The 20955-nt window shown below is 40.7% G+C and overlaps 1 protein-coding gene across 1 annotated transcript in view; it reads right to left on the bottom strand.

Annotated features, from left to right (window-relative positions):
* Positions 1–454: 454 nt before the first annotated feature.
* Positions 455–20955, bottom strand: part of LOC102688328 (ADP-ribosylation factor guanine nucleotide-exchange factor 2 (brefeldin A-inhibited)) — a 45904-nt gene continuing 25403 nt past the window's right edge. The window contains exons 24-39 of the mRNA XM_006639540.3: positions 20212–20252; positions 19441–19610; positions 18778–18929; positions 17827–17999; positions 16411–16571; positions 15696–15826; positions 15258–15387; positions 14540–14675; positions 13435–13573; positions 13139–13193; positions 12558–12672; positions 10689–10828; positions 9126–9294; positions 7082–7220; positions 5827–5944; positions 455–5351 (exon numbers count right to left, since the gene is read on the bottom strand). Coding sequence (XP_006639603.2) covers positions 5154–5351; positions 5827–5944; positions 7082–7220; positions 9126–9294; positions 10689–10828; positions 12558–12672; positions 13139–13193; positions 13435–13573; positions 14540–14675; positions 15258–15387; positions 15696–15826; positions 16411–16571; positions 17827–17999; positions 18778–18929; positions 19441–19610; positions 20212–20252 — 2167 coding nt within the window. The 3' untranslated portion in view covers positions 455–5153. The remainder of the gene's footprint in view (positions 5352–5826; positions 5945–7081; positions 7221–9125; positions 9295–10688; positions 10829–12557; positions 12673–13138; positions 13194–13434; positions 13574–14539; positions 14676–15257; positions 15388–15695; positions 15827–16410; positions 16572–17826; positions 18000–18777; positions 18930–19440; positions 19611–20211; positions 20253–20955) is intronic.

Consider the following 20955-nt stretch of genomic DNA (forward strand, 5'->3'; position numbering starts at 1 on the left):
GATTTTAATTGCATAATACATGACCTTTAAAGACAGCATAGAACAATCATTTTCAACTTGCCTATAATTCTTATAAAAATAAATAAGTACACTTATGATCAGATTCAGGGGGGGCATGTTATCTCTGTGTCCTAGGTTCATCCTTAGGTCCATTTAAGTGCCAGTAAGTGCCAGTAGGTGGTAAAGGTGGACTGCAATTGCTGTTGAGAACATTTTATAACAAGAAAGAGAATCAATGCAAAGAAATTAACAGGGAACTGTCAAGACTTTTAATGGATCAATAATGGCAGATGTATTTCAGCATCTGCATGTGTTGCATGCTCACATGTTGCAGTGACCCATTTTAGATATGATTTTTTGAATGGTTAAGGAGTCTTTGAGGTAGGCATTTAACTTTTGACGTTAGTATAGTAATTATAAAATGGTGGTAAATGGACGGAGAGAACACCACACATCACAGTATTTCAACTTTATTGATTAATTGACCAGTTGCATGGAAGAGTACAATAGGGTTTTTGATTTGTTACATATATATATATAATTTACATGAAAATTTTACATATTTCATCATAGTTCCACAGAAATGTAGACATCCACACTTGCAGGTGATGCTTTTCAAAACCGTTTTTTAAATACACTTCATGGGATTACATATATCGTCATTTACAAAACTACATACTAAGAACTAGATTTTACAGACAAGTTAGGGGCCAGACATCTTGCACAGACGGTTTCAAGAGAAAGTACAGCATGTCATTTCAAAGCTTTAGACAGCACTAAATGGAGTTTCAGCAGCTTCATGTTCCATTCCAAGCTACTCTAGCTTTCTGAAGGTTCCCCACACTGCGGCAGGAATGCAGTAGTATTAAGGTTCCTAAGTAACCCAGACACAAATACTCCTTCAGCAAAAGGGCTAAAATGATTGAATCACACCCATTTATGTCCATGACTCCATGGATCCTAAAGCAAGTCATATTATCTCACTTTTTACCACTAAAATGATTAACTCGTGAATAAACAGGGAATATTATAGCCTCAGATAATACCTCCAGGTTTGAAGAACTGCACATGGGTCATTGTCTGTATAGACGCAGATAATTTTAAAATGTTAAAAAAATCTCTTGTGCTGCTGTGTTCACACATGCATTTACATAAACATACATACAAGGTATGTGTGATAAAATATAAACCACCATGGAAAAATAATAGAAAATTACATGCATAGAACAATTGCAAGTCTGTTCTGTTAAAAATTAAGTTACATGGTATTTAAATATTAACATTAACAATGCTGTGGTAAATTAATAAGTACATTGTGATTAATTTCTATAAATTCCTGTTATTCTCCAATTCCCCCCCAAAATTGTGTAATTTTATCTCCAACATTATTTCCATTATTTTCCAGTTCTGCTAACTTGGAGAATTAAGGGTTCTAAAACATTCAATGACCTCACATATCGTTCTTTGAATTTATAAACCAGTTAACGACCATGTTCATTTCAAATCCTTGAATTCAAATTTCAGGAGAACTAAGACATAAAAAACATGAATGAAGGATCATAACGTAAAAGTTGAATTGAAATTTTGACGAATATCTTCATGCTGGGAAGCCACACCCACATCATTATTCCAAGACCTTCCTGTAACCCAAAGGACTGTTATATAAAATTAATGAAGCACCCAAAATGCCTATAATGACCTACAACACCTCATGTGCTTTGTGTCTGAAAATACAGGAGAGGATTACAAGACCTTACAAGTTCCTTATAAGCCTTATAAGTTTATTTATTTTTTACTAAGTAAAAAACTTATATGTTTTGGTATTTGATACCACCAGAGCTCATCATGGATTTTATTACTTTCACTGCAAATAATACACGACTAAGTCCTCATTATTTAAAACTGTAGGACTTATTCATGTATTACATCAGTGTTACTCAACCTTTTTATGTCAAGAATCTTTTAACCTCATAGTTCCTTTAATATACAGGTCATTTTGCCCATCTTGTTATTGCTACATTTCCAACTCACGCTGTTCAGTTTAAATCACAGCAAGTGATTCAGTCTGTGGCCTGAGTGGCTCACAAGCAGTACTGGGGGAGCTATTGAATGTTCCATGGCATGCAAACTTACCTTTTGTATAGTGTTAACGGTCATTTAACATTTTAATTTACTTATCTTTTTACATTCTTTAAACAGCCGACTGTAGATTCATTAAGCACTGTATTGCATGTGAGCCAAAATAAATCTCACGTACCTGAAAAAAAAAAAACTATACTTAAAACTGTTCTAAGTTTCACAATAGTATCTGGCTAGTAAGGCATCGCTAATTAAACATCAATGTACAGTAGAAGTTTAATGATAGTCAGTCTTTTACTTCATCTTCATCAAACCCAAGACCCTGAAGGCAAAGCCATTACTGCCCATGCTCAAATGGATGTGATGAGCAGTAACTAAATTTACCTTAGCTGGTCATATGGCCGTACAGATCATCTTTATTCTATAAACTTATTTTGGCAGCACACTGCAGGGGGCAGGTTTTATCATGTACTGGAGCATAGTTGTGCATAAGAAAAATGAAGAACTTAAGCTATACAGTATACGTAAAATGCATTTGAATGATTCTTAACATCCCTTTGTGGAGAGGAGCTGACAGAGCAGTGTATATGCTCACTCTGAGTGGAGGGTGGGATCTTAAGAAATTCCACTCACTCGCCTTCACAAAACAAAAATTGTCACTTTTTTGCTTTAAAAGGTTTTTAATGAAATGTCACACAGGCCTACAAGGATCCTGCCAAAGACTAGTAGCTCGGCTAAAACACGTACACGAACACAAACTTCAAAATACATGAACTTGTGCTGACTGGATCAAAAAACAAAACTGATGGTGTTATATGACATATAATGTCAATTTGAGGATCGCTGCAGCAGCACGCTGGAAACTTGTGACAGTCTGCAAGTTAACAGACACTTTGAATGGTTTAACTCATTTGATTTAAATCATCCCCCTGGATGATGTTTCACTTTTAATGAACATGTATGCTTAAGCTGCTTGTCTAAATGCCAAAAATATATATCCATGTGCTTGCTCACAAAGAGGGCTTGTTCAAAAACTAAAATCTGAATTATGTTTGAAAACCTTAGTTGAATATACTGGGAAAGCACCCCTGTCCTGCCTGACCAAAGACAAGGTGAACCCCAGACAGGATTTTGGAATGTAACGATTTAAACCTCCCTTGATGTTCAAAAAACAAATTCAATAAAACAAAATGGTTCCCTTTGTGACAACCAGATGAATTCACCGCTGCGTGCAAGTCCGGAGTGTGCTACTCTTCAGTGGTGGATGAAGTTGACTCCACTTATACGTGGGGGTCTCTGAGATCCTCAGAGATGACCAGCGCAACATAGATGCCACAAACTAATAAAGTTAATAACGTAAACCTCAAAGCTGCCAAAAGGTTTCAGAGGTTTTGCTGTAGCAGATGCATCTCTGACTTTTGGTATCTAGTGGACTAGGGTATTCATGATACCATACAATGCTCAAGAAAATGAAATTTAATTTTAAAGCTTAATTGTGCACCTCACAGAAAGAGGTAAAATATTCACCCTGCCTACATGTCAGCTTTTACAATTTAGTCTCTGTTCAAAAATGCAGTCAAGCTTGTTTCTACCTCAAGATGACAGAAGAGCTCGGCGTGGATGTGGGCTGAGAGAGGACAAGCCCCTGACCGAGAAAGCGATGCTCACTAACGCCGGGACAGAGAAAGCAGACAGTGAGAATACACAAGCTTTAAGAATTTTATGCTTTTGTCAGGTTTTAGGCCTTTCATATTATTAACAAAGACAACAATTTTCCTTAACATATGAAATATAAGGCTTGTAGGAACTGGAAAAAAAAAACACTACCTACATTTGCTCATCACATTCAAACTTTTTTCAATTATTTTGTTTATGTAAAAATGATATATTTGATGCCAATTAGATTTACAGGCATGACTACCATCTAGGAGAGACAAATGCCTTAGCAAGAGGTGGTAAAAATGGACAAAAAAATTAAACAGGGTGTAAAAAGCTTTAAACTCCCCAGTGTTCACCTTTCGCTGTAGGAAAATACATTTCAATGTGTAATGAGTTAAAAAAACAATACTTTATAATAACTCATACAGTATGTAGAAGATCTGTGTTTGAATTACCATCAGTAACAAAGTTAAGCATAACATATTTGCAAGATGTTTGCAAGTACAAACATCTTACAATTTGCAAGACAAGAAAAGGACCACACAACTGTGCACCAAAGACTGAGGGCCTCTTCTATGTACTAGGATATACAGTGTTGCTTCCAAACCAAAAGTAAAAAAACTAGTTGTGGACAACACAAACAAGGAAACAAGAAGCCAAAGAACAGCACATGTAAAACAGCAATATTTTAAATCATGAATCTGTGCCCTAAACGAAGAGACCGTCACTATCTGAAGTAGGATTTTGTAAAATGACAGGGCAAAATTCCTATCTTTCAAATCATACTCATGGGCCCAGAACGATGCCCATCAAAAAACCTCCACTCCTCTGTCTTCTGTAGCAACGCCTAGTTCCACATATAGTCAAACAAATTCCAAGAGAATGGATTCTGCAGTCCACTCGCCAGGACAAAACTTGTTTTATTTGGAATTCAAGAGGAATCTAATATACAAGACATTCAGTTTCACAGCGAGACTAGGAGACCCCAGATTCAGAACTGAAAAAATAGTGTGTGACAGCAACAACTGCCAATGAAGTTGCAGTGCTGCACTTCCACTGGGCCACGGGATGGGATTATTTTTAAAATGATAGGCACTGGTTTTAAATAGCTCTCTGCACACTACACATAACTTTCAGGCATAAAGGTTTTACAGTATTCCATAAAGAGGGAAAATAATATTTTGGAATTTTATTTTACATTTTATATCTTTGTATCACACAAAAAAAAAAAAGATCAATGCTGCCATATGGGTTGTAATATCATTAATAAATTATTCTTTTCATTGACTTAATACGAGCATTCCAAGGGGTTTCTGCTCAGTCTCGGGCTGCGGAGTACTTTGGTACGGGGGGAGCTGGGTCTGGGCTTCAGAGACGCCTCACCCCTTCGATAGGAGGCTCCAGGCGGGTGTCCCCTACACCCCCGCGGCGGGCGCCACTCTCCCTGGCTCCGTGTCCCCCACCAGCCGAAGCTGCCCCTCGGCGCTGGAGATCTTAAAGACGGACCCGATCCGCAGGAAGAAGCGCCGCAGAACCACTCTGAGCTCGGGGATCAGGTCGAACTGCATGATCTCGCACAGGTAAGGGTAGTAGCAGGAGGCGTGGTCTCTGAACTGAACGGTTTGAAGAACAAAAAGAAAAAAAAAAACAGAACGGTCAGGACATCCAGATGAAGCAGTGAAAAATCCCTGACGCGCCTGCGTTGCATACATTTTTTCTGAAATTTCTCTCTAAAAAGAACCTTTTTCCTCTCCCTCATGTCGCAGTGTTTCCTCTGTCCAGACATTTTAAAAACAAAGTGAAGGGGGATATACCACAGTAACTAGTTTTGTTACTCACTTCATAAAAACACTTGCCTGTGCACACCTACTGCTTCACCAAAGGGAATTCAACATTCCTGGGAACTCGTCACACTCAAGCACTGAGTCCAGAACTACTGAACTCCTGACGCTTAACAAGATCAGACACCAGTGTAGTGTAGTTACTGGATCTATACATGACGCTGAGAGGCTGACATACACTTCAGCCATGTGACACTAACGTTTCGTGTCACTCGAGTGGGAGAGAGCCCGAGGCAGGAAGGGCTACCTTGTCATCGGTGAGCTTCAGTGTCTTGGTGAGGAGGAGGAGCAGTAGGCTGGTCCAGGCCTCTCGGTGGCTCTCTGAAGTCAGGGTGATGAAGTACGCTAGCGCTTCGCTGCACACCCTGAGGAGACAAAGTTGAGGAAAGCCTCTTTAGCCCACAGCTATATGAAGTTTACACTTTCAGTTCTAGCTCTGTTAAAGCAATAAAACACATCAATTCATTCAAACCCCGATCGGTGTACAGGCATCTGAAATTCAATTTTGCAAGACACAGCTCAGAGCACAAGCTGACAAAACACCAGACAGGTTTTTAACCAAAGAAACTATTTCTCAGTGTTACAGACGCATAAGAATGCAGGCAAAACCTTTAAAACAAGGATCTGAAAATCATGTTATTCTGCTTGCTTTATACAGTATATCAGTATGGGACTGCTATACAACAGATGCATGAATCCCTTGCTTATTATCATCACTCCATGATTCTACAGCGCAGAAATCGCTGTCAGCCTAATCATACTACTAGCCCGCAAGAATCTATCAACCAAGTAGCCCAGACGGCTGACTTTGAATCCACTCAACCATTCATCAACCCTCAGATGACCAAATCTGAGCCATAACATGGCAATAGGGTGGGACAGTGGCCAGTATTGCTGCCCTGGGTTCAATTCCTGGGGTGCTATCTATGTGGAGTTTGTATATTTTCCCTGTATTTGTATGGGTTTCCTCCAGGTGCCCTGGTTTTCTCCCACAGTCCGAAGAATTACTGGTTGGCTCATTGGCTTCTGGGAAAATTGGTCCTGGTGAAAGTATGTGCATATTTGTGTCTGTATCGGAGAGTGCCCCACGATCAACTGGCATCCCATCCAGAGCGTATCCTGATTTTGTGCTGCTGCCACTCTTTGAACAAGACCACTGATTAGAGCATGAGGGGGTAATTGTGGGTCCAGAAATGACACAACAAAATTTGAATGATTAGAAGATCAATGTAAACATCACTTGGATTAATTCTTCATGTTACTATGGATTAGAAAATCCATACGGATTCCAGATGGATGAATAATTGACAATCTTAAATGAAAAAAAAAACATGAAAAGGTAGCAAAGATGAACAATACAGTTGGTACATATTGGATAATTGTTTTCAATTTCAATCAACAGCTGTCCTTGAGCTAAATGCATTTGAACAAAAGACGCTGACTGGTTATAGGCTTCAGTGAATAAACCTCCATTTTTGTAGTACTCCAGTTTCCAGACTCACCGAAGGAGTCGCGCCTGTATGGCACTCCAGGAATCCTTCAGCTTGTCATCCATGTACATTCTGAACAGAATGCGCAAACAGCAGGCCAAGCTGCTGGTCTCCTGTTTCAACAGATTGGGCTTTGATTTCCCCTTGAATCCTGCAAAAAAAAAAAAAAGCTAAAAACAGCTAAAAGCAGATTGGGAACTGTTGCAGCAGAATAGTTGGTTTTGCAGGGAAAACTGCTGGTGAGCTGATGAATGACTGAAAGCTTGTTGCAGTATTAGATCACTTTATTGGCCATATACAATTTCTTGTATCAGGAATTTTGTCTTTTTGCATACCCCAAGTTGCTGTCCATGAGACACACAGACAGGGAGAGAAGCTTGGGGTCAGAGCGCAGGGTCAGCCATTTATACGGCGGCCCTGGAGCATCTGGGATTAAGGGCCTTGCACAGGGGCCCAACGGGGCAGGACTCCTCTGCCGGCTGCGGGATACGAACCAGCAACCTTCCATCCACAGGCACAGATCCTTAGCTGCAGTGACTTCCCCTCCTGCTTGTCCACATTCAAGAACATTACAGAGCACATTCCTGGAGCCTATAGTAATGGGTCATGTGTCCCTTCTCAGACAACTGCAGAGCTGTGGTTCTTACACAGAGCTTCAGAAGGATACTGATTAAAAACACTGAGAATAATGTGTCGACCCTAATTATTGGCTAATAACGGGAGAGGTCAAACTCGGGAGCTCAAACTAGCTTTTTGTTTTTCTGTACAGCCCACCAGGAAGCCTTGGTATGTAGAGATCTGCTAAAAAAAGATGAGATATGTTTGGTTTGGGCCAGAGACAGTAAAATTCCAAGTTAGTGTTTTCATTACTCCTGGTTATACATATACTCTCAATTTATAAATATTTGCAGACCTTACCCGCAGTGCCTATTACTTCATTACATTCACCACTAAGGGTGCATCCAGACTTCATTATTAAGTTCTTGCAATCTTGTGCAGAGCATGTCAATCTTTTTTTGGGACCATCATGCACAGACCCAGTGACCTCAGCTCCCGGGTGGCATGGTGGTTGTCACTGCTGGCTCACTGAGCAGGGGCCCTGGGATCAATTCCAGACCTGGGGTGCTGTCTGTGTAGAGTTTTGATGTTGGCGCCGATTTCACATGGCTTTGCTCTAGGTGCTCAAGTTTTCTCGCACAGTCCAATGACATACCGGTGGGCTAATTGGCTTCGGGGAAAATTGGCCCTGGTGTGAGTGTGTGCGTCCATGTGCCCCCTGGGAGGGACTGGCGTCTCGCCCAGGGCGTATCCTGCCCTGTACCCGCTGATTGCCGGGATAGGCTCCGGTTCCCTCACTACCGTGAATTGGATTAAGCTGTTAGAAAATGGATGGATGGACTCAGCCGCTGTCCCACTCAGGAGATATGTGCAGCTCCAACTTACCCACCCACAAAAACATTTGCCTTCGGACAAACGTTGTACTGCAAAGCACCTGGCAGTAGAAGAAGCTGAGCAACTCTCACCGCATTTAATCTGCTATCTGCCATTAATTAAAATCCTACACAGCATTCAATGACTCACATCTGTAATAATGTCCTCAGTACAAAATATTTCTATGTGTTTTGTTTTTCTATTTTTTGTATAGTTTTAATAGTTTTGTTTTCTGAAAACATGACTCACTCAATAAAGGAAAACAGTACCTGGCCCTAAAAGGAGAAAAGGTAGGACCACAGTTATTTACATCACTGAGATCTATCGATGGAACTGCTTCAGCTCCATGTGATGAACTTACACCTAGGGCTTGACAGAATGAGATGGAAAAACGCACACAGAGTGCCATATACAAACTCTGTGATGGGTTCTGTAAAGTCCAATCACTACAGGCACCCACGAATACAAGTCAAATAATCCTGAAGGATAACTCTTCTTCTAGGGCCAAAGGCAGGATTTACAGAGCTCTTTGAAACCCGCTGGGCGAATGGGCTGGAGTTGAAGCTGAAGTCCGATGCAGACATTATGCTGCACAGATAGGCTTCCACCAATTTCAATCTCCCACCTGCTCTCCAAAGAGCAGTCCTCTGCTCGTTGTTGGAGTTGAACGCCTTGGCGAAAGAATGGGATTCCAGCAGGCAGTCCAGCAGCTTGAAGAGGTGCAGAGAGGACATGTATCTGTACATCCCCTGGCTTCCCACCTCCTCCGGAGCTCCCTCATCCAGAGCATCCCTCTGAAACACAGAGCCAGCCGCCGGGATCACTAGGGCACGGCGATACAGTCCCAGACACAGGCACCCTCCAGGTCAAACAGTCTCGGGTGTGCAAGTTTGCCTATGGAGCTGTGATATTTCTGTAGGAGACTTCAAAGCTCACTGAACTGTCCTTGTGAGTGGCTTAGTAAAGTATCCAGGCAAACCAGCCAAGCAAATGTTTACAAAGGCTGTTTCATAAAGAATTTCTCACTTGTCTTTTCCAGTACAGTGCTGTCTAGATTTGCATCTGTATATAAATGGGAGCAAATATAAATCTGGCACTTTAATAATCATTTTAAAATGGACAAAACATATCGCTCACATGTCTTGCTTATAACTGGAATTTGATTGTTTGAAATTTTTAAGACTTCCCATAATAAATTAACGTTTGGTCTCTTACTCTTGATTTTCAACTCTATATTTTGGGGTCCATTCCATTTGAATAACTTTAATCAGTACTTATTGAACCCTTTTGTTTACCTACAGTATTTGCTTAATTACATTTTTTTTCAGTTATTAATGAGTTTGAGACTGCGTAGAAAATGAGGACTTGAATGCTTTGCTTCAAAACAGACCGCTATTATATTATTTCAAATACCAAAAGTCAAATTTTGCAGTTACATTTTAATTAGTAACTGTTGAAGACCTAAAAACATGATCTGACTTCTTACCAAATAATTAAATTAATTAAATATTAAGATCAGGGCTGGAAGAAACAAAACCACAGAACCTGTAAGGACTGGGACTGACTGTCTAACCTGACCTTAAGAAGAATGTTCTGAATGACAGGACAAAAACAGACTAAAAAAAGACCGAAATCAAAATAATTCTAATCCCTTTTGTTATTTATTGATTAATCATATAGTGCTTTTTGTCCCAAAGCATTCCGAAATTGAAAAAGATTGGAGATGACCACTTCATCCAGCACTGAGGGGTAGCAGTCACCTGAGGAACATGCTACATCAGGTGGAGAAGTGCGAGGTTTCCTAGCTTAGCACACTAAGTGAATGAAGTGGTAAACTCAGATAGGCAAGAGAAAGAGGTCCCATGAATGCAGTCAGGACACTGGGTTTAACTGTTACAAACAGGGCCACAGGACCTTTAATGAGTAAGGAGTCGGGATCTCGGCTTAACACCCCATCCGCACCTCCTACACCCCAGTGCACCAGTCTCCATGATGGCACTGGGGTGGACACTGCTGTTGTGCTATTAAGGGTTAAACAAGGCAGAGGAGCTTAGAGTTGCTCAGATGAAAAGAAGACACATGGGATGTTAGGGATGAGGAAATCCTGAAGCACAGGAGCTCAGGGCCACACTGAAACCTTTCTGAGAAAGTGCCCGTCCCTCTACCGCAGAGCCGCCCCCTCCTTCACCTGAGCAGCAGTCATGTTGTCCGCATCCTCCTTCTTGCTGGTGGCCGGGTAGAAGACGATGTTGTCAATCGTCTGAATGAGCTCCAGCTGCACCACACACTTGATGAGCAGCCAAGCAAACAGCTTCTGGTCTGCTATTTCTAGCAGATATGAAAAGAAAAGTCATCAGCTGTATAAACGTGGACTGCAGGCCCGTAAGACCTCAAACACGGCACACCTTTAGAACAGTCCTCTAGTCTAACTGGATTAGAATCAGATCATGGAGTTAACACTTTACATCATCCATGCTAATTAATTTGTATTATATGTAACAGAAGTTAGACTTGTTGTTCTGTGACTACCTATTAGCGGTTGGGCACTACATTTGGAAATGTTCACTCAAATTACTCATGTACTGACTTGATGAAGAAATTCTGTTCATGGTCTATAAATGAGATTCATCATTTACTCCAATACAATTGACAGTTCATCTAAACCTGAATGCTGATTTAATGCAAGAGGTCCTAGTACACGTGATACTACCATGTGTTCCATTCTGATATCATTTATAAGAGAACTAAGTCTTTCCTAAACATTTTTTTTCCCTTGGTCAAGAAAAAGAAATTAAACCATTCATCTAACAGATTAGGAATTTCCCTTTTATCTTCCAAATGATAATGGTAAAGAGACTTTACTACTTCCTTTACTGTTCTTTAACTGTTGTACTACTAAAAAACTTTTTCCATCTCCCTATTGGTCTAATTCGTTTTTTGACCTGTATTTGCAAATCTTTGTAGTGTTTGTCTTTAACTGGATCTGCTTTTAATTTATGGGATTTATTTCCTTCAGTTCCTAACCTGAACTCTTATTATATTATTCAATTGATTCAATTAATCACTGTGACAGTACATGGATTCTAGATTCCATTTAACTCAATCCGCACTTTCACGTTTTGTGTTTTTCACAGATATAAAAAACGTATAAAAAGAACGACGCACTCCAAACTTGACTATCAAGTACCAGGGACCTGCAGATGCCAGAACCCACAATGGCATTGTAAATCTTGTGACTGCTACAAAATCGCAACAACCACTATCACTGTGCTAGCCCCTTAATATGCCAAAGAAACACAACTAATTATAACCATGTGAGAATGTACACAGAAACTGTCACTAATGATATAATTCATACATTGACACCCAGTGTGCCTTTTTACAACAGCTAGAAAACAAACGCTAGTATCAAGCTGGGCGCTACTGTAATCCTCATGTCCCAACCTGCCACAATAAGGCACAGAACTGATATATACACTAACATTTATTTTCCAACAACACTGTGTGCATATTTCCGATTATGAACTCAAGGTGAAAGAGTCAGATATAGATCCCCCCCACTAAGGGAATATTCTAAGCTACCGCTACAAAAGTGAAACAATTGCTCGCATGCGATGCATTCATTAAAAGTCTGGTAGAATGCACACCAGTGGTCAAGAAAAACTCACAAGAAGAGCACAGTTAACATTTCTTCATAAAATACTGCATAAAGGCAATGCACTCTACAGTGGCAGTCTTGTGTGAGGAAATAGCACATTGCTGCACGAAATGTGGATTTTAAGTATTGAAATTCAAGAAAAAAAGACCTTGGTTATTTGGAGAAAAGGCTGCATATTAGGTTAGTATTGACAGTAAAGGAATAAAACAAGAGCTATGAGGTAGATCAACAGCCTGATAACAATAGAATTATTATTATTAAAATTGCTGTAAAACGTGGTTTCATATTTCGTTGCATTGCACAATCCATGCTTCTCCTTGAAGGCTGGACCTTTTCGGAACAAAATCTGCTATTTTAAAAGATGCAAAAAAAGGGAAAGACAAACCCCAAACAACTTACTAGCATAGGATTTTCCTTTCCAGGTCTCATCACTGGCATTGGACATTTGGCTCTGACCTCTATCAGAAAGATTCCTTTCGTAGCTGCTTTGAGAATGAGAGTCCACTTCCACATCCTTCAATATTAAACACTTTTATTATTGAATAATAAAAGCAGTACAACTTCATGAGCACTTGACCTAGAAACTCAAAGCACTGCACAACAGCACACATGTAGCTTAAGTAAAAAGAAAAAATAAAGAAATCTAAAGAACGTCAAATGTTGAAAAGGAAAATGAAAGACTGGTCTTTAAGACAAGTTTTAAAAATGTTAGATGGTCAGACAGTCTTCTAATGGTTGAGGATGGTGAGCTCCACAGACAGAGCCTTCTACTGTGTAGCACCACAGTGATGCTGTAAGTCCACTGCGGGGAGTCTGGTCTTTAAACACTTAACGTGAGATTATGCTGAAGAACACTCATGCAAATAGTCTTGAAGATAACTGGGGGCTAGACCATTCAGTGTCCTCCATGTGAATCTTAAGGTCCACTCTTAACTTTCACAAGCAGACCTAATAAAAATTAATCGAATCTAATCACATACCATGTGTTTCTCTCCAGTGTCCTCTTCCTGGCTGGCAGGTCTCCACGTTAGCAAGCTAGAGAGAAGAAATGACATGGCTGGATCAGAACTGGATTTGGCGATTGCCAGACCTACTGTACCTGTTTAAGTGTCGCACCTGTCATTTTAAATCTTAATAACAGTCTTACGTGTACGGCACAGCTTTTCTCATGCACTGTGTTTCCACAATGGGGGACCCTGGTGAGTCTCCCCAGCGGGCCCTGAGGAGCCCTTCAGGAGAACAGTTTTACAATATTAAGGCAGGGGCTGGCACTTACACATGGGGGCTGGTGTTGTGGAAGATGTCCAGCATACAGAGACAGGTGTGCTCCCAAACCTCTGGGCTGAACTTCTCCCCATTCAGAATGACCAGGTTCTCCAGGCAGTTTGTCCCCGATCGAGCCAACTGCTCGTTATCTGGAACAGAATCACATTTCAGGCTTCTAGTTCTCCACATCTGCAATCACGCTTATTACAGAGGCTCACTGTTCCAGGAGATCCCTACACCGTGTTAATGATCTGAAAGCAAACACAGGTGTGTCTTCATGTGGGAAATACCGACCATGGTTTACTGGAAGAAGTTCCATTATCGCATTTCACTTGCTTACTTCACCTAGTCTGTGAGGATTTGAAATTGTATTTTTAATAGAATTTTAATGCTGTTAAATCTTTGACTTCATACATTGCATGAGAATGAAAAATGTGTACACCTGGGTGTGAGATAAATATTAGATTTGTTTAATTAGATGTATTTATTTTTCTGATTTAGGAAAATATTTTTTTTAAAATTAAAACCACAATTGAGGTGCTGTATGGAAAGCTCATAATTTAATGTCTTGTTTTCAGAGGGTAATGGCATTGTGGGTAATCCTTCATCTGGCTGCCAATTAATTTTAAAATTTCTACAGTGAGAAAACTGAAATTTAATCTGCTTTAATTTGGTTTGGAACATATGTCACAGACCGTAATTGGTCTGTTCTCTTTTTGAAAGTGAAAATATGTAGCATTAAACAACTGAAGGGTGGAAAATGTAAATGAAGAATTTACAGTTTCATTTTCAAGATTTGTTTCTGACGCACAACACCACATTTTTACAAATGTACCGTTGTAAAACACTTCAGTTCCTCTTGGTAGTGTTGTGCACCGTTTTGTGGAGTATATGCTGTGTCATGCTGGTGAAACAAACGCTAGTATTTCTGGTGTTAAAAGATTAATCTCAAATTCTAAAAAAAAAAAACTTCCACATATGACTTTGATTTTGTTTTCAAGGGAAACTCTTTGACACTACAAAAGTGTCCGCATGTATTCTGGTGGCTGACAATTGTTAAAAATCTCAAAGCTTCTTCTTTTATCAAAGAAGAAATGCAATGCTGTATTACTCACCCTGTGAGACACACCACTGTATCTGTGTAAAAATATCTGGGAGCAGGACATCGCTTAGAGGGTCATAAAACTGAGTAAACACATCACAGATGGCATAAAGGGCGTGGTTGCATGTTGTAGTCATCCACTCAGTTTTCTGAAAACAGCAGGAAACATAACTTCAGCAGCATGTTGGTTTGTTTCTTTGAACGGACACATCGGGGCAAGTAATTCCCCAGATGATTCTTATAATAGTTCATTATGATAACTTGAAAAGAAATTAAAAAAATACAGAAATAGGGCTAATCTATCATGCTTTGAAGCTGACAGAAAGCATCTGACTGCACCGCCACAATTTGTACAGTAACCAATTCTTGGAGTCATATTTCTTTACCAATGCAAATAATTCCCACATAAGAGTACTGTACTAACAAGAACGACTTGAAAGTATCTCTTTCTCTACCCTCTAGCTTGTAAGACAGATAATTTTGGTTACAGATAAACCAGATGACACCATGCCCAAAGACCAACTAGTAACTAGGGCAGCGTCAATGAGAAAGAGTGGTTTAACTTTCTTGAAAAGCAGGGTTTTGTATACTACTCATTACATGTTATGCAGTAACTTTCATCATGCAGTCTGTGGGTTTCGAGCAAGGGAATACATTTTTTTGGTAAACCTTATATGCAAAAGGACCTGGGAACCTTGTTGCAGGTTATCTAGGAAGAGCGCATACAGTACCTCAGTCTGCTGCTCAGGAAGCTTCATGTTGTCAAAAATCCTGAACACGATCCTGAAGAGATCGTGCCACCAGTGCTTCTCGAAGGTGTGTCCGTAACTCTTCATGATCTCAAACATCACTGTCAGGCCCCTGTCCATGGCAGGTTGAGAGTACATAACTATCTGAAGAACTGGAGTTGCAAACCACTTACCCACACATTTGGAAACATAAATAAGTTTAAGAAAACCTGGCATGTCTCACAGCACCAGATACTTCACACTCATGTACATTTACTTAAAGAGTCCGCTAAACTGCAACAAACGTGGCACTTGATCAAGAGGTTGAAAGCTTTTTTTCCTACAAATGCCCCTCTTCCCAACAGGTATTTTTAGATGCCTTTTAATCTGTCCTCACAGAGTGTCCCACAAAGCCCAGGGGATCAGTTCTGAGGCTCTTACCGTGTTCGCACGTCCAGCTTGCAGCGGTTTATAATGCAGGACAGCTCAAAAAGAATGGGGAACCACCCTCGAACCCAAACCCGGTCCCCCGGGGCCACATTCATGTCGTCACTGGTGTATTCACGCAAGGCCTGGGAAGCATAAAACAAAATACCGTTCCACTGGCACCAACCACCTTTTTATAGGAAAATAGTGGCCCATAGTGCTCTCTCCCAATTAGCTTTCACCCGTGATCTTTTAGGTCAAGTTTCACTGCTGATCCGCTGTCGATGAAGGACTGTGAAGATCTCTCATCCAATTATCTCAAAATAATTCAAATAGTCATGTGAAACTACAAGTTCCACAGGTAAAGTGAAGGCAAAGAACCGGGGCAGTTTTTGAGTTTTTGGGACGTGCTGTCATATAAATGGCGAGTATGTAAGCCTCCACCGTCACCAAAGCACAAGGTGTTACATTGAAGGCATCCACACCACCAAAACCACTTGAAAAAAGTGGTTTCTTGAAATTTCCACCCCTCAGCAGTCACTGTAGCAGTTTTTCCTCATATGTAACGGTTCCGAAAAAATATTTCTAAACCTCTAGATAAGGCATCAAATAAAATCTTATCAGAAGATAAGAAATCAGAAAAGTTGGGAAAAACCTAGACAACAAAGCACTGCTGGTCAGTGCCCCCCCCATCAGCCGCTCAGACACTGAAACACCGGACGGCACTCACCTGCGGCCTCTCCGAAACGTATTTCGCACAGTGGCGAATGAGCCGTATGGCCTCCATGCTGGTGTCAGGGAAGGCCGCATTGCAAACAAACTCGGAAAGACACTTGACCGCGTCCTGGAATGAATCAATCGCTGCGGCAAAATGCTTCTGATAGGTGCTCACTGGAGGCGGGAAAAACGAGAGGGGACAGATGACGAGGAGGAGAGTCATCAATGTCTGAGGAAGCCACTGAAGAAATCCGAGTCTATTTTTCCTTTCATCCGTTTCCTAAAGCCTTTTAGCCCAATATAGGCTTGCTGTGGGCCAGAGCTGTATAGGCAGGCAAAGGAATGCACACTCACACATGCACAGGTAAACAATTTAGCCAGCTAAGCTAGCCTGCATGTCTTTGGACTGTGGGATGAACCCAGAGCTCCAGGCATATTCCCATGTGGTCTTAGGGGAGAACACATAAACTCCACACAGAAGGCACTGAGCCATGAGCAAATTCAGTTCCCAAGATTGGTCAGGCAGCAACACTACGCCGTTGCACTGTCCTTTTTCTATTTGTTATGAAAATGTTGTACATTACCAATATTTTCTTTTCAACTTTTCATTATTCACAGGATTTATATCACACACATCTAGGAATCAACTGTTCCTGCAGTTTTTGTAACATGCATACACCATTTGTTTTATAATTTTAATTGTTTATGTGCTACTTATACTGATAGGAGCAACAAACAATCCAATTTCTGATATAAGGAGCTAAAAAGGCTGTAGTCTACCAAAACCTTAACATTTTTGTTTTGAGCGTACCAACACAATAAACACAACTAAAGAAATGTTTTCATGACTCCCTTCCTCGTAGCTGTATACAGTACCTACGCTTGATACAGATATTTTATGTTTTAGTTTTCTTGGTACAGCTGACGCAGGTTAATCTTCAGTAAATGATGGATGGAATTAAAACAGCTTGTGGCACTGCTGGTAAATGTGAAAAGCTATCTCAATATGCGAGCAGGCTGAATTCTATGTGACTGCTGAAAGCATTTTGAAATTGCATTCATGTGTTTCTGACACTTTACATCCACACATTTCCATACAGCCCTTAAAGGCACTTGGGGTAATACAGCATTCCATTAGAAGTTCCTGTAGTAGGCGTTTGTGGGCATGGCAAAGCAACAGCAGTACTTTCCAGATTTCCCTCATGTAATGTTTAATGTAATACAGGAAACCGCAAGTTTAACAGATTAACGGGAGAAGGGCTGTCATGTCTGTTCAATCACAAATGACATTTTTTCAGCCAAAAACCACACTATGAGAAAATATATATATATACACTCTTTATATGCTTTCTGGATCTTTTGACTTATTCATTATTTTTATTTATTATTTTTTAACAATTGCAATCGATGGCCGATGTGTGCGAATTACCGACAATGTGTCCAGTAGTCTGGAAGGCCAGCTCCACTATAGTCTCGTCGTGGTCAGAGGCAGCCTGGTGGAAGACGGAGAAGATGTTCTTCCACCCAGACCGGATATTGGCAGCCTGAGAATTGACCATCTGGGCGATGCACCTGATCACCATATCGCGGATCGTAGGAGACCTACAAGGCAACGTTACAACCTTCAAAATTCAGAATGGTTTTTTAAGGCAAGAATTAGAATGTCATCTTCTCACCAGAGACTGTCTTGAAGTGGACATTACACGTTTGTAAGTTATGAACAACTTCCAATTTCCAGTGAATGTTAAATTTACCGTATTGACACTATTCAGTAGTCCTTGGACAATACACACCAGTTAACAGTCACAATTCACTAGTCTACAGTCACTAGTGGTTTGAGTACACCAATACTACCGTACATGACAAAGACATTCTACAAAGAGTTGTGGCAAAGACACAGAGGATACTAGGATGTGATTTACCATCAATCAAAGATTTACACCATCATAAACAGCTAACTGCAATGCCCCAGAACTCAATGCCCCTCTGCACTATGCTCTTTTGATTTGGACTACCATGGTGTTCACTACCACAATTTTCTTCTTCCACGTATTGTTTGCTCTAGTTATTGAATGACTTTATGTACATATTATCACTATTCATTATGTACTGCTTTGTAATGAACTGTCTACATTACATAGTGTTGCCTGTTGTACTGCCTCATCCGTTGTGCTGTGCATGTCCTGAAAGATGGACACGAATAAGAACTCCAGTGTGCATATTCATATGGCAATACACTCCTCTGCAATTTGTCCTTCAATTGTCTGATCACCCTCTCTCAACAAGCAGATCTACAGTGCAAGGCAAAACGCAAGAACATAAAAAAAAGAAAATGTCAGACAGCACACACAGCTCGCCGATATCCCCCGGCACCCTTCACCTGTTTTTCTTCATGATGTGCTCAAAGGGCCGGAGGAAGTCCTTTTGGAAGCGGAAGTTTGCCAGCTCTCCCTTTTCCAAGAACTTCATGGACAGTTGCCTCAGGGAGTCCACGGCGAAGATGGCCACATCCTCATTCGGGTTGCAGCCAACCTCGGAGACAAATCAGAAGAGCACTAAAGACCGGCTGCGGAATCAATAACCCCCCCAGCGCTACAGGAGAACATCCAAAAGGACAGTGTGACAACTGGCGCATTCTGCTTCCAAGCACTCAAGAAGAGGCCTTAGTCAATGAACACCTGGTAAAAACCCTATGACAACATCTGTCCTGGAGGAGCACTACCATTAATCGATGGTTAATAAGATCTTCTCATACAAAAAAGGCAAAAGATGGATGGAGGTTATTTTAAGAACGCTTGCAATAAACATATGGATAATAAGTGGTCAATAAATGCCAAAGGCACATTTTAATTTTAAAAAGCAACTATGATTTTTAAAGATTTTAAAGAGTGTTTATGTTTAGAAAATCCCAAGTTATAAGCAGGACACTTGGCCAGCAGGCAGCGTGGTGATGTTCCTTTCTGAATATTCTTCTGAATAGACTCACAAGGTCTTCAAGTCCACTGATAGCCCTCACATGCTGTCACTCACTCTGCCCACATACCTTATTAAAATGATCGCCGATGACCTGCCAGATCCTGGACCACTGCAGCCTGATGCGGTTCATGTTGTAGTACGAGATCTCCACAATCTTCTGCAGGCTGAACATGCGAGGGTGATGCGGGGAGGCCAGCTCGTCCATCGACACAGCGCACAGCCAGTGCACAAAATCAACTGCGGCACACACAGAACCGCCAGTCAGCGCGGCCCTTAACAGGCTTGGACTGCTTCACAGCTTTCGACTAGCCACCAGCAGCAAATTTCAAAATAAATTGCTTGCTGCTGGCTTTCCATTTATCCCAATGAAGAAGTGACATCAAGGACAGTTTTTGAATTTGTGATGTGGAGGGCGGATTAATGTCTTAGCTTAATCCTGACCTCTTTACATTTACAAGACTCGCCAAATTCTTTGGTCAAGAATGGTCAAATGACCTGTATCTCGGCTGTTTGACTTCAAACAGGCTCTATGACCACATCCGCCAAATTCGGACATCTTCACTGGCTCCTTATTACAAACTTCAATTCAAAATCTGACTTTTAACTCTTAAAGCCCTACACAGCAAATCACTGCAATGCTTAGTGCCTCTCATTAATCCTGTACAAAGCAGGGCCTTACACTCTGCTGAGCACACCTTAAGTAATATTTTCTTGCAGGTACAAGAGTCTCAGGGCACACTTTCAGCAGTCTTGCTCCACAACTCTGGAGCTCACTCCCTGCCTATATAAGAAATGTAAACGTTCACCTTTATTAAGAGTTGAATTGTAAAATACATACCAATTGCATTGCCATCGAGTCTCGTGGATCCGGTGAATATTCTTAAAGACAAAACAATAAATCATGACTCTTTCCATAGGCAGTAAAGACTGTGTACCTACAGTATATCTAATACACACACACAAAGTATGTGTATAAAACATAAAGAAAAGTACAGAACTGCTATAATAGAGGGTTGATCTATCATCAGCTACAATATTTTGTGGTATTGATTCTGCTCACCATGGACATCTGCATGTTCATGTCCATGGACATGCACAGCAGCTCACTTCAGCTTCTGAACTGTGCTTTCTATCGATGTTTATGTACTCATCACTGCTTGTAAACCCATTATCCTGCCTGGAGTTTCACATTAGGCATGTCTGTTATCTTCAGCAATGGTCCAGAGGCATGTAGATCAACCATGTTTCATGTGAGGCCACTTTTATCAGCCTCTTTCCCTACAGCACAGCATGCTACTGCTACTGCTGTACAGGACTCCTATCCAGCATGCCACTCTCTAATATTTTGGTAGGGGTCTGCTTACTTTATATTGTACTGAGTGACTTTCTAAAATAACAGGTAGGTAGATAAGACTCACAAGGCACAGACTATGTACACATACTGTATAATTCAGATTTATTGTGGCCTTCATATAATAAAACATGACACTGACCATTTCACATCTTGCCTGTTGTTTAGCACAGATATGAGCAAAGTTACAATATTATATAATATTTTTCACTTCTTCTGCGTCAGTATTGA

This window comes from Lepisosteus oculatus, chromosome 16, assembly GCF_040954835.1.
Source record: "Lepisosteus oculatus isolate fLepOcu1 chromosome 16, fLepOcu1.hap2, whole genome shotgun sequence".
In the NCBI taxonomy this organism is placed as follows: Eukaryota; Metazoa; Chordata; class Actinopteri; order Semionotiformes; family Lepisosteidae; genus Lepisosteus; species Lepisosteus oculatus.